Here is a 14,795-nt window from a genome sequence, read left to right on the forward strand (position 1 = left end):
TTAATACAAGCTGTCTTTATATTCTCAGGTATAAATCTGATATGTTTAGGCACAACGTGTTTTATTAATTGTAAAAGGCTGAAGGGCTAAGTGAGTGGACCTGCTTCCAAACTTCTGGTCCCAAGTCCAGTGCTCAATTGGCTAAGATACCAACATAGCCGGCCAGACAAAAATTGAAAGTAAAAATGATTCTCATAGAATCAGAAAAACTATTGCATGGGAGGAACCCATTCAGCCTATTAAGTCTGTTCTATCGCCAGCTCCTCCAATCCCATTTCCCTGCTCTTTCCCCTTTTTAAGCTGGATGCTCCTCAAATACCTATTGATTTCCCATATCCACATAATATCTAGGTAAAAATCAGAAACAGTGAACAGATCATTACTCGCTTGCTAATATCACTGATATACCTTTGATCTGACGTGAAAATATCAAAGCATCCGTTCGCCAGCATCTGGTCAAGCATCTTTAGCAGCGGGATTGAAACCCTGAGGAGACGAAGAGCAGGAATTTAAAAGAGCCTTGTTTGTAAGCGGGATCAACAACAACTTGCATTTATATTGCACCCTTCACGCGGGGAAGTGTCCTGGAGCACTTTCAATCCAAAGTCATCTGCCGAGCAAAATGTTCCTTTTAAAGAAAAATAAAATGTACAGAATACCCAGAGCAGGAGTTTGCTATCATAGAATCATAGAATTATACAGCACAGAAGGAGGCCATTCGGCTCATTGTGTCAGTGCCCGCTCTTTGAAAAGAGCTTCCAAATCAATCCCACTCCCCCACTCTCCCCATAGCCCCGATCAACCCCACTCCCCCACTTTCTCCCCATAGCCTGAAAACTTGTCCTCCCCAATTAATTATCTACTTCACTTTTAAAAGTTGTTATCGAATCAGCTTCCACCAGCCTTTCAATGTATTCCAATAGCTATCACATATTTCACGAACTAATAGAATATTACTTGAAAAAGGGAGCTTTTAAAAAGCACGATATAAATGTGAAAGGCAAAATACTGCAGATGCTGGAAATCTGAACTAAAAACAAAAGTTGCCGGAGACACTCAGCAGGTCAGGCAGCATCTATGGAGAGACGAAAGTTCATCAGCCTGAAACATTAATTAATTTTTCTCTCTCCGTAGATGCTGCCTGACTATATAAATGCAAATTGTTGTGGTTGTAATTAGCAATGGACTCATTTAGGAATTAGCTTGATGGTGTGATAGAAGGTTGGTAGAATGAGTATTCTGGAGGGATGAGATCAGATGGCCTGAAGAACCTTCTTCATCCAAACTGATCTTGTGGCCGCTTGAATATGATGCATAATTAAGGCTCCCCAGCAGAACTTTTACATAAAGTGAAACGTTCTCTTGAATATGGGAATGAAGTCATGAAAATATATGGGTCAGATACAACTTGCCTGGTTGGTGTGACTTTTCAGTCAAAGAAGCTAATAACCAAAGGTCTAGACCACTTACTCTCCATGCAATTCTCTCACCTGTCAACACGAAGATTATCCTTGAAGATTTGCAATAACGTGCCACAAAACTTATTCATGGCTTTCAGATTATCACGGATTGTTTTAAGATATTCAAAGATCGACTGAGCTGAATATCGCACCTAAAAGACACAAATAAAAGGAAGCATTTGGATTATAAATGGAATGTCAGTCTAATGATGTCTGCACAATACATGCAGTATAAATCACGGGCAAGTAGCTCAAACCAAATGCTGTATTCCAAGTCAAGTAAGTCAGTATTAGGACCACTGCTCTTTTTGACATACATAAATGATTTGAACTTGGGTATAGAGAGCAACATTTTAAAGTTTGCAGATGACATAAAACACAGAACATAGTAAACCACGAGGATGTTGAAATATAGTGATTATCACCTCAGGATACATTGGCATATTTATAGCAGCAACCGAATGTTCCAGAAAAATTGGGGGTTCAAAGTAACTTTGCTGGATGGGTTGAGGTTAGCTTCTGATTACATTCCAAAGAAGATGTTCACTCCTCTGAGATAATGAGCCATCGGGTCCTTGAGCACAGATGTAAGAACAATGAGCCACAGAAAGAAAAGGCCGCAGCCTCAGACACCTGCCTATCTCAAGGCTGAGAAACAAGCGGCTGTGGGAGGCTGCCCAGAAGTTGTCCATATCTCTTTCTGTGCAAAGCAGCTGCGAAGGGTGGGGGCTATCTCTGTGAAAAGGGGAGGTGGAGTTAGAAATACATAAAAGATGTAAATTTGAAATAATTGGAGTTGTGTGGAAAGTCAACACACTTCCCAGTGGAATCGATATTGATTCTACACTATCTATGTATATGTACAGGGGGTGAGGGAATTTACCTCCAGTAAGAAAGTGACCATTAAAAGTGAAAGGGGAGGAGTAGTGAGTAATATGCTTTTGATTCTGTCTGTTGCCTGGTATATCTGTATAAGGGATACCAGTGCAGCTGATTTGTCTGGTTCAAACTTTAATAAAATCTTTCTTTGAAAGTAACGTGGTGTCAAGTCAATTTGTCAACAGTAGCAGACTGCAGGAGGACACAGACAGACTGGGGTTTTGATAAAGTAGATAGGGAAAAACTTTCCACTGGCAGGTGGGTCTGGGTCAGTAACCAGGGGACATAGATGAAGATAATTGGCAAAAGAACCAGAGGGGGATGAGGAGAATTTTTTTTTTTACACAGAGGATTCTTATGATCTAGAATGCACTGCCTGAAAGGCTGGTGGAAACAATTTTCAAATGGGAATTGGAGAAGAAAAATTTGCAGGGCTATGTGGAAAGAGCGGGGGAGTGCGACTGAATGAGTCGCTCTTCCAAAAAGCCGAAACAGGCACAATTTGCCGAATGGCCTCCTTTTGTGCTGTAATATTCTATGATTCTAAGAGAGAACTTATATTTTCATAACAAGCTATCCTGTCGAAATATCTCAACAACAACAAAATTACGTGTGTAAAGTGTCTTTCGCATCAGGAGGATGTCCCAAAGAGCTGGACAGACAGAGTTACGGACCCGAGCTGAGGGTCGGGGTGGGGGAGGGCGGCGGCGGGGGGGGGGGGGGGGGGGGAGCAGGGAAACCGAAAGCATGGTCGAAGAGGGGGGTCTTCAGGTGGGTTTTGAAGGAGGCGAAGGAGGGGGCGAGACAGAGGGACTGCGGGATAGAGTTCCAGAGGGTGGATGCAGAAGGCCCGCCCGCCAATAGTAGGGCGAGGGAGGCGGGGACGTGAAGAAGGCCGGAGCCAGCTGAGCGGAGCGCTTCATAGGAATTTTTGCTATCAAGTTAATGTATACAGCCATTTCCACTAGCAAAGTCCAACAAACTTCTATGAGTTGAATAGTGGCTGAAAGCACGGCCACCAATGGTGGAACAGAGGGCGTGAGGGACATGCAGGAGGCAGGAGCCAGGTGAGCAGAGGCAGCGGGTTGTAGGTTGGGGGGGGGGTAAGCAGGTTAGAGAGGTGGGGAGGTGCCTGTGCATGAAGAGATTTGAAGACAAGTGTGAGGATCTTGAAATTGATCTGTTTGGCGATAGGGAGCCAGTGGAGCCTGGCTAGAGCTGGGGTGATGGGAGTACGGAGTGTAGTGCGAGTGAGAATGTGGGCGGCAGAGTTTTGGACCAGCTGGATCCGGTGTATGGTGGAGCTGGTCAGACCGGCAAAGAAGGCATTTGAAAATTCGAGTTGGAAGGTGACGAACGCATGGATGAGTGTTTCAGCTGTGTCTGGGTACAGTTGGAGGCAGGCAATGTGGTGGAGATGGAGGAAGGCAGTCCTGGTCAGGGATTGGATGTGGGGAAAGAAGGACAGCTGTGGGTCGATCATGGCATGGTAATAACATGAGGGAAGGGGAGATGTATTTATCTAACTGAATGTAGCGCAGTGTGTGGATTCCTCTCTAATCTCTATAGTTACAACTAAATGGTTGTAAGAAATGCTACATCTGTGCTCAAGGGGTTAAACAACAGGAAAAAGTTCAACAATTCTTTTTCTAGGTTTCTATGTTTAGTGGCTGAACTGGTTGCGCAGCTTGATGTCTTTTTTGCATAAGAACATGAGAAATACTAGACAAAAAAGACCAAGGTCCATCTAGTTCACCTTCCAGTATGATAATATCTTTATGAAAGCTACCTGTCGATGTGGATATTTGCCTCTTTCAAACTTTTACAACGCTTCTTAAAATAATAAGTGGAATGGAAATATTCCTCTTTAAAGCCTTTCTCTTTTAAAAACAAAATAACATAACCCTGGATCCTCTCCTACTCTAGCCATCTCCCCCATCAATCTGGTAAATTCAGTCAACGCAATAATAGTCCTTGCCTTAGGCGGTCAGGAAGTGCAGTCATTCTAACTTCTAAGAGAAAAGTGCTCAAAGTAAATTATTTTAGATGAATAAAGGGAATAGATAAAATTCACGAGAAAAGATACAATTTCAATTAAAAATCTATAGTTGCTGAAAGGGAAGGAACATCTCAGCAGAGGTTAAATTCATCAATATCCTCACCACAGATCTGGAACATTGTAGTGAATGGATGCAAGTTACAAGTTAGAACCTGTTGTTTTTTTAAGATCATGGAAAGACAACATCCACCTCCCCTTCCCCAAGTGAAGTGAGCCAACGTTAATCAGGATTCTGAGTCATGACGGGGGTCATATGATTCATCTTATAATAATAATAATCCTTCCATTTGATATAGCGCTTTTCACATCTTCTAGACGTCTCAAAGCGCTTCACAGGATACGCTGTAAAGTGAATTGACTGTATATTTGTGGGCGAACGTGGCAGCCAATTGCGCACAGCAGTGTCCCATAAACAGCCGTGGATTGAAAATGATCAATTTATTATTATTTTGTTTTTGGAGGGATTATTATTAGGCGTGTGGAGTAAGGAAACTTGCCCAATGTTGTCTGGAAATACACACCGTCAACTGGAAATGGCTGTACACTCCTTGGTTTAAGGACAATTCTGGTAACGAACTTGGGAGCAGCTCCACGGCCAATCCGGACTCCCAGCTCATCCATGAATATTGCCATTCCATAACCTTCCTACTAAATGACATTGAGTGCAATGCTGAGGGTGTGCTGCATTGTTGGAGATGCCATACTTTGCATAAGATGTTACACTGAAGCGTCTTCTGTTCAAATACACGTTTAAAATCTCAGAGGATACTATTTGAGAAGAGCAAGTTTTCTGGTGTCCTGGACAACAATCTTCAAGATAAAAACGTTCATTCACTTTGTGGCTGTTTATGGGACATAGGCACTATAGCAAATATTATCACCAGTGTGGCTGAGCAGAAGAGATCAGAACAGGTGAACCTCTGTGAGCCCGGAAAGTCAATGATATTTTATAGTCAATCCTGTCCAGTTATGTGTCTTTTCTACTCTGGATGTTGGCAACCCACACATCATATAACACTGCAATCTCTACATAACTGGGTGGCCTCACCACTGTTAGACCTGTCACTTCAGCACATATTCTTCTGCGCTTGTCTCTCGATCGGCTACAGTCATCTTTTCTAGACAGCGACAACCCACACAACACTCCCTATGATTCCTGAATCGTGCACCCACAGTGCGCCACTGTCCTCAGCATCACCCGCCTCCTCAATTCTCTTTTGTTGTGTTAATTAGAAAACATTTCTTCACACAAAGGTTTGTGAGAATGTGGAACGCATTGCCCCAAAAGGCTGCGGAGGCAAAATAGATGGGGATGTTTCAAAGGGAGAAAGATATTTGTGAAGCTAGGTTATTAAGGGATATGGAGTAAAGATGAGGAAATAAAATTATTTTTGTTAAGAGTTTTGCCATTGAATAAAAGGAGGAGGAAGCTTGACGGTCAAAATGGTCTCCTCTTGTTGCTATGTGTGTTCTGTTCATGAGCTATTCTACTTGATCTGTTGATTCTCATTGTCACATCATACATAATCCAAATGTTTCTTCAACTTTCAAAGATATTTTCCCATCTCTACGATGCTGGTGACGACAGCTCTTACTGATGGCCCAAATTATTATGATCATTAGGAACAACTTTGAGATTGTGTTTGAAATGTTTTTTTAAACCAGAGTGAGTCAGTATTTGGAACAGAAAGTACTCTCTCTATTAGGCTTTTTTGTTATCATTAAATCTTGTTTTGTTCTACCTACCAACAGTGAGCTATCCTATGAATAATATCTGTCAAATAGACAAAAATTCTATTTTAGGTTCCAGACCGCAAAGTGAAATAAAACAATGTGGCAATTTGCCAATTTCCTCATGATTGATTATTAATTTAGGCAAAAGACCACCAATAGCTGAAATATAATTGGGGATACATAGTGGCACATTGTGCATTCATACGGGCCAAACCATAGCAATTTTTTGGTCAAATAAAGAACTGCTAGTGTTGCAGATCTGTCTATTAAAAAGAGTAAATTAAAGGATCCCATTTCCTTGGCAACCAAATAGCTCCACTGGTATAACATTGGATTGTGCCTTGACTCTTGTTTGAACTGCCTCTATTCCTTGAGGGACTTTTTACCAATTCTTGGCAGTTGTTGGACTAATTTTGCACTAGAGACATGTTCTACCTCAGGGGCGGGGCAGATGAAACTGGCCAATGTGTCTACAAGACAGAGCAGCATTGATACACTTGTCTTATTTTGATGGAGTAATGACAAGATGGTAGGTAGGCTGGGCATTCTGGAAGCATGAAATCAAATGGGATAAATGAATGATTTTTCTTTCATTCAAACTCTTGATATTATGAGCAGCGGCTCCAGCCTGCTTCATGTCCCCCGCCTCACACTCCGCACCAATGGCAGGGGGCCTTCAGCCACTCTGCCCCCACCCTCTGGAACTCCATCCCGGAGCCCCTCCACCTCGCCCCCACTCTTGCCTCCTTCAAGACGCATCTTAAGACCCTCCTCTTCAACCGTGCCTTCAGTCAACCTCTTTCTCCAACCTCCCCGATCTCAACCCCAGCTCAGGTCCGAAACATTTGATTGTCCAGCGTCTTGGGACGCCCTCCCGATCTGAAAGGAGCTAAACATTAGAGACATGGAATATGGAATTGCATAGAAAGCAAATCAGAGGGTGGGATTAGACAAGTCAGTGGGGGGGGGGGCAACTAGGTAAGTAATTAAAGGAGTCAAAATGCTGTCCGACCATGCTCTCAAGCGTTTATGAATCTGGACTTGTGTGGAAGCAAAGTTATTTCTGTCTCATTCTGGTTGACCTGGTTGTTCAAGTCTACAAATGGACAGTGTAGATCAAATTCTGCAGCATCAAAAGGCAAACAATATCCCACTATAACCACAAGTGAGATTTCAAGTCTGAATTGCCCACTCTAGATGTTGTTCTGTTTAAAATGAAAGAGACCAAGGCAGTTCGAAAAAAAAAACTCTTCATTTCCTAAACAAAAACCTTGGTTTGAAATACGCAAGACCACACAAATACTATATAATCTGAATGTTGGAAAAAGAAAAACACATTTGAAACTACATTCATTATATATTTTTCTTAAACCTCATTTTGGTCAAATAGAACGCTTTACGTCCAATAGCTCTCTGCTCAAATGTGATGGGGTGTTATTTTACATGGAGGCTGAGTGTAAGTGAAACAGTAGCAATTACAGAACCCTAGACTTGGCACGGCAAAGAAAAAACAGTATTTCAATCTTACTTTCACTTTATTGGATATAAATACCAAGTTGTGTGTTAATCTAAGAATTGTTATACTGCAATTCAACAATGTTTCATTTGAGTGATACTGTTTACAGTAAAACCAAGTCATATAATATAATCCTTACATTTGATATAGCGCCTTATCACGTCTTCGAGACGTCTCAAAGCGCTTCACAGGATATACTGTAAAACGAATTGACCCTATATTTGTGGGGAAATTGCAGCCAATTGCACACAGCAGCGTCCCACAAACAGCCGTGGATTGAAGTGACCAATTTATTATTGTTTTTAAGGAATTATTACCCCCGGAAAAGCGATCCGCCAATCGATTAAAAACCGGGTTCTTACATACTGCTAGGTAAACAGAGGCGGGTGGAATAAGGAAACTTGCCCAACATTTTGTAACCATCCAGTAAAGCCTGTTGATTCCTGAGACTGAGTAGAACGCAACACGCATCAAGCTGCTACCTGCAAACCTCCACAGAAAGCAGCTTTCACATCACATAATGCAGGAAACTAACAAGTATCGTACATACTACCACAACGCTGGAACCAACCCAGTCAGAGCAACAAAAATCAGCTCATCACACTTTCATACTAATAATCTTTTCTTACATAAATGGTGAAACAGGCTCACTTTACTTCAGTGAAGTAGCTGAAATTGGTCTTTACCAATCAGAGTTCCAAAATAGAAAGTTAAGTTCATCTGATTTATTTCCTGAAGGAGCGATTGATTAAAGGAACGTTAAAGAAGCCAAGAATGCAAGATCCAAAGGGACAAAAATCCAGAGTCTGTTTAGCTGCAGCAAGAAACGATATGGTCCAGTGTGTCTTACATAAATCCTGCATTGTTTCTTTAATTTCTTTCCAAGTATCTGCCTTCAAGCCACAAGCATCATTCTAATGAGATTAGAATGCTGTGGCTACTGGCTTTCACATACGTATGACCAACACAAGTGGCGAGATTACTCTGGTTTAGAACCATTTCTCGCTTTTTTTTGCTGCTGTAATAATAATGTAATAATAATAATCCTTGTATTTCACATTGTTGAGACTTCGCAAAGCACTTCCCAGAATATACTGTAAAGTGAATTGGCGAAATGTTGCAGCCAATTGCACACAACAGTGTCCCACAAACTTTTGAGTGATCAAGTTTTTTTGTGGGAAGGGATTTGTTACTGCCAGAAAGGCAATCAACCTATCGTAAATCTAGATTTGCAAGGCAGGTACCAGGAATGAAGGACCTTGATTATGAGGAAAGGCTGGAGAGGTTAGGATTATTTTCATTGGAACAGAGAAGGTTAGGAGGAGACCTAAGAGAGGTCTTCAAAATCATTTGATAGGTTAGAAAGGGAAAAACTGTTTTCCACTGGTGGGTGTGTTGGTGACTCGAGGTCACAGATTCAAAATCTGTGAAAAGAAGCAGAGGGGAGGTGAGAAGACATTTTTTCAAGCAGCGAGTTGTTCAAATCTGCAACACATTGCCTGAAAGGGCGGTGGAGGCCGATTCGATAACGACTTTTAAAAACGTGGTGGACGGGTATTTGAGGAGGACGAGTTTGCAGGGTTATGGGGAAAGGGCCGGGGAGTGGGATTGACGTTACATTGCTCTTCCAAAAGAGCCGGCACAGAGTCGATGGGCCGAATGGCTTCTTTTTGTGCTGTACGATTCTATGATTCTGTGAACCGACTAACAACAAACTGACAACCGACTGTAATCTAAAGTGCTCCACTCGTAGCTTCATGAAAAAAAAGAAATGAAGCGAGTGGTTTAAAAACTGCTATCCATCCTATACTGATCTGAGAAGGAAAAATAGAAGAATTATCAATCAAGTCGGTTTTATCTTACAGCAGCAACAATGTGAACCTACATTGCTTCACTAACAATTACCTTTAAGTAAAGATATTCTTGAGCTCTGAGAGGGTACAGTGTAGGTTCACATAGATATAGATGATAAAAGAGATGAAGGGCTATTGTTATTACATCTGAAAAATGGGAGGATTAATACAGTACAGAGAAAGTTAAGTGGGAATCTAATAGAGAAATAGACTTAAAATTAGAACCAGGCCATTCAAGAGTGAAATCAGGAGCATTTATTCACTCAGGGTGGTAGAAATCTGGAATTCTCTCCCCCAAAATGCTGTAGATGTTGGATCTATCCACACCTTCAAGAGTGAGGTTGATAGACTTTTTGGTAGGTCAGGGTATCAAGGGATATGGGAAGAAAGCAGGAAATTGGAATTGGCAGGATTAGTTGAGGTACAGATCATTCATAATCTAATTGAATGACGGAACAGCTCGCAGGGCTGAAAGGCCTCCTCCTGTTCCTATGTTCCTAGATCATCACAATTCCGAAAGGTCTTGAGAGGGAAATAATGAATGATTATACTTCCTCGTTGAGGAATTTGAAACCAGAGAGAATCGTTGAGGGAGAAATTTGACGACTTTTTTCATGCAGAGGTTTATTAGAACATGGATACCTTTGGGGCAAGTGACTGTTGAGACCCAAAAACTATTTCAAAGGGAATATGACAAACATTTGACAAGGAAGAATTTAAAAGGCTCCGGTGAAAGAGCAGTGGATTAAAGCAGATAGGGGAAAACTGACAATACATGGATTTAACAGCCTCCTTCACAACAATAACTTCTAAGATTCCGAAAGCCAAAATGTACAATATAAGACACATCTATATGATATTAACTGTATTAAAGGTTGCACTCAGTGATTAATATTAGGACTGAATGTAGCTTGCCTCACGTACAGATGTTTCTTCCAAGTCTGCAGCTGTTCTATTGCAGCTGCATAATTCCAGCACCAGGCGGCGATGTCCCACAGTTCAGTAAACTTACCCACAGTGAAAGTCTCTCCGTGTAGTGACAAGAGGAAGTCATGTTTACAAACACCAACAAGCGTATTTCATTCTACAACCACCTGCTGCGGTTTGGTTTATTTTCTGACACACAGAGAAGAGACCCTGACACAAGCCACATTAAATCCCATTATCCTGCAAGCATTTACAAATAAGATATTATTAACCATTTACATACCGTAGATTCAGTAAGTCCTCCGACTGATACAGTGAGACCCAGCAGAACGTGGTACTGGTAGGTTGGAAGCCCTAGAAGTTTTGTAATCGGGGGGAAGGCTTGCGAGGGAGCACTCCAGTTCAGGGTTTCAGCTTCTGACCTAGAACAGAAAACACAGAGCTCTAGTATTCTATAATAATACTTGCTCTTGATATAGTGCCCCATCACGTTTTTGAGACGTCTCAAAGCGCTTCACAGAATATACTGTAAAGTGAATTGACTGTATATTTTTGGGCAAAACAAATTCCACGTACATGTAAAAGCATGACGTTCATTCATAGGTGTAAAAATCTCAGGTATCTTTATAGATTTCAGTCACCACAAACCTATATATTATTTCTCTAGTAATAATATTCCTCAAAGTTGTTCGAGATCTTTTGGATTAGATGTTAAACCAAATATTCCAGTCACCTATTTTTCAGGTAGCTATCAAAAATCCTATGACCTTTTTTGAAAACAGGTTGGTGTTTCTCCCAGTGTTGTGGCCAACAGAATAGTTGGTCATTTACTTTACGACTATTTGTGGGATTTTTGCTGTGTGCAAATTTTATTTCAGTATTGATCATCAAATTTTGCAACTGGAACTGGGAGTTGTACTAAGCTGTTGGGGGCGGGCGTGTTGGACGTACCTGGGAAAGATGTTCTCTAACTCCTCGCGGTGAGGAACATGTGGAACTGCGGGATTGTCGAAATGTAAGACTCGCAGAAAAACGGAGCCAGCGTGAGCTCGGTACCGATCAATCTTCTCGGCCGACAGCTGGGCCAGGCAGCACATCATTTGCCGGCATCTGCAGGCACAGGGAGGTGATAACATTAGTGCAGCCCCTCAAACCCTTTGGATAAGACAGGACAAGGCATTTGCGCCATTCACCACTGGTGTAAGCACTCTTGAGCTGGACCACAACACGCTGTCTATCAGTCACAGTGCCATGTCCGTCTTTAGAAGCGTGTAACAGGCATCAGTGGCACAAAGGCTTTCAAAAGCTCCTAGAGCCCAACTTGCTGTTGAGTGTTAAATTTTCGAAACGCCTTCCTCATTTTCCTAATACACCAAAAAGTGAAGCACAAAATAAGCTCAGTCGGTCATCCAACAGGAGTGACACTAATCATGGAATGCTTTGACATCAACGCCATGTGACTCCCCACCCCATTCATAAATATATTGGCTTTCGTCCTCCCCCACCCACCCACACAGCTCTGACAGTCTGAGCTGTCCAGCTGCTCATAATCATCTCTTTGCTGGCATTAGACTCTGCATCTCTCAAAGCTGCAGGGAAGTGCAGCTGATGATTCTGACCTCCGTTGTTCCAGCGATGCACTTAGTACAACTGTGACATTCAAACCCTGGCCTTGCGCTCTGGAGCTCTGATGATTGACGTCCTCAATGATTCCACTGCATAAGAAAAGGCATGTGAAGCCATCCTTCATGCAGTTACTTTGGTGCCTCCTGGACTGGCAACCTTCGGAGTTGGGGGATGATGGGGGATGTGGGAAGAGACGAGGAGTGCAGACGTGTCTCTGGAGAAAGCACCCCACCTTTCATTCACAATGCAGAAGGTAGAAAGAGCTAACACATCATGGGCACGTCACACTGTGTTACATCCCAAAAAGTCCAGATCTACATGGACCTAATCTTATGGTATGTGGAAAATAGAGAAGAAAAGCACACATAATCCCCCTCACTAATTCATAGCTTTACGGATCCCTCAACACTATACAGTCAATGAATTCTTCAGCTACATGGATGAGCTGTTTAAAATACTAAATGGAACTAAGGAGGCTTAGTTTTACTCACATGTCAGGAGAGATGAGCTGAGGGTGGCTCTGAACCAGGGTTATTGTTAACTCCATTAAACTTGTCATTGCAGCCTCTCGAACCCTGGTAATAATTTCAATTACAAAGGATTAAGTTTATGACATAATAGCCATCCTGTGAATAAACCTGTTAGTTATAATTTTTTGCAAACTAAAATAGGAAACATCACTGCTTTGAATAAAACCTGATCCTAAACCCATTACATGTATAAGATTAAAAGTACCTCCTGTAGCACTCCATCTGTATTTATGTTATACAACATAATAATAATAATCCTTGCATTTGATACATAATGCCTTTCATGTCAGGAGGACATTCCAAAGTGCTTCACAGGATTTACTGTGGAGTGGAATGACTGTTTGTGTGGGCAAATGCGGCAGTCAATTTACACACAACAATGTCCCACAAACATCGATGATGTGAATGACCAATTTTATTTGGGGAATTGTTGACTTCTCTTTTTGAATAATGCCATGGGATCTTTAAAGTCCACATGATCAGGCAGTTTGGACCTCAGTTTTAACATCTCATCTAATGCAACAAACCCCCAGCACTGCACAGGAGTGTCAGCTTAGACAACATGAGTTCAAGTCCCAATGTGAGGCTTGGATCTTCTGACTCAGGAGGAGACAGTGCCACCACAAAGCCAGACTGACACAGTGAGCATAAACTACCTCCAAACAAATGGGCCACTTTGATCATCACTTTAAGCTCCTTTCAGAGTTAAGACAAAATTAGATTTTGTCCCCACACAAAGCATTATTAGAACAGAACTCTGACACTAGAAAAGCAAAAGCAAACTGGATAAGCATTTGAAGAAGAGCAACATAGAGTATGGGAAGAGAGCAGTAAATTGGATATAGAATGGATAGTTGCAGTTGGGGACTGAGCACAAGATAACTAGACAATCAGTCTCAGTCCATACAACAGGTAATTTTATTCGGAACTGAATAAATTGGCTTTAATACCAATTTGTATTTATATATTCTGTAATAGTTATTTACTATGGAGTAATAGCTTTACTGATTCTGCCATGCCAGTGGATGGTGCTACCATCATACAAACAACAGCTGTAAGTCAATCCTCAATTCATACGATGACAGTACAGCCCAATCATTGGTAGCAATGAGCCAGGTTCCAAATGAAGCGTCTGACACAATAGCATCTCAATGCCTCCGGCGTCAGCACATACAGTTTCCTTTCTCAATAGTGCTGCTGAGGTGAGTTGCGACACTATACACATCATGGTTGCCGAACAACCACGCAAACTTAAGGTAAACAAATCCCAAAGGCCAGAGAAATTGCACCTGAGAATCCTAAAAGCAGATGTTACTTCTATTTTTAAAAAAAGTAGCAAAGGTGACCCAGGAAACTACAGACCAGTGAGTCTAACATCCATTGTGGGTAAAGTTATGAAGACTCTTATTAAAAATAAGATCACGGAGCATTTGGACAGTAATAAAATGATAAATGATATTCTATATGGGTTTATGAAGGGGAGATCCTGCCAAACTAATTTAATGGCTTTCTCTTGACTGTGTGACAAAGGAGCTTGATATGGGTAAGGCAGTGGATGTTGTAAATCTGGATTTCAGTGAGGCCTTTAATACAATTCCTCTTGAGAGGCTGGAACTGAAAATAAAGCAGGAATCGAATCAGTATCTTACAATTGGCTGACCAATAAAACCCAGAAGTTGGTACAGGAAATGTCATCAGGCTGGGAGAATGTTATCAGTGGAGTTCCACAGAAGTCTGTTTTGGGACTTCTTTTATTCAACATCTTCATAAAGGACCTGGAGCTAGGAGTCACAAGCACAGGGGCTAAGTTTGCAGACAACAAAAGCTAATGAAGGTGGTAAACTGTGAAGATGAACAGGACAGGTTACAGGAGGACCTCAGCAGACTTGCAAATTGGGCAGATCGATGAAATCAGTGTAGAGAAATGCAAAATGAGGACAAAAAATCCTGGAAAGGGACGATTATTTAAATAGGAAGAAAATAATCTGTACGAAAATGGGGATCCTGATTAATAATTGAAGCTGTTGCCCAATAGTGAAGCTCTTTGGGACGTCTCAAAGACGTAATAAGGCGCTAGATCAAATGCAAGGAGTATTATTGTTATTATAGCAGTGCTCGGGAGCAGTGAGTAAGGCAAACCAGAGGCTGCGCTGTATTAAAAGGGCATATTGAGCCAAAATAGTGGGACAATCCTGCCACTTTATAAATTTA

The 14,795-nt window shown here is 41.7% G+C and overlaps 1 protein-coding gene across 2 annotated transcripts in view; it reads right to left on the reverse strand.

Moving 5' to 3' along the window:
* tbcd (tubulin folding cofactor D) overlaps positions 1 to 14,795 on the reverse strand; it is a 151,652-nt gene that overhangs the window by 12,451 nt on the left and 124,406 nt on the right. For both annotated transcript variants that reach the window (XM_042342494.1, XM_042342495.1), the window contains exons 30-34: positions 12,546 to 12,629; positions 11,380 to 11,538; positions 10,712 to 10,850; positions 1,491 to 1,612; positions 409 to 486 (exon numbers count right to left, since the gene is read on the reverse strand). In XM_042342494.1, the coding sequence (XP_042198428.1) occupies positions 409 to 486; positions 1,491 to 1,612; positions 10,712 to 10,850; positions 11,380 to 11,538; positions 12,546 to 12,629 (582 nt within the window). The remainder of the gene's footprint in view (positions 1 to 408; positions 487 to 1,490; positions 1,613 to 10,711; positions 10,851 to 11,379; positions 11,539 to 12,545; positions 12,630 to 14,795) is intronic.

Source organism: Callorhinchus milii, unplaced genomic scaffold (genome assembly GCF_018977255.1).
Source record: "Callorhinchus milii isolate IMCB2004 unplaced genomic scaffold, IMCB_Cmil_1.0 Scaffold20, whole genome shotgun sequence".
Classification (NCBI taxonomy): domain Eukaryota; kingdom Metazoa; phylum Chordata; class Chondrichthyes; order Chimaeriformes; family Callorhinchidae; genus Callorhinchus; species Callorhinchus milii.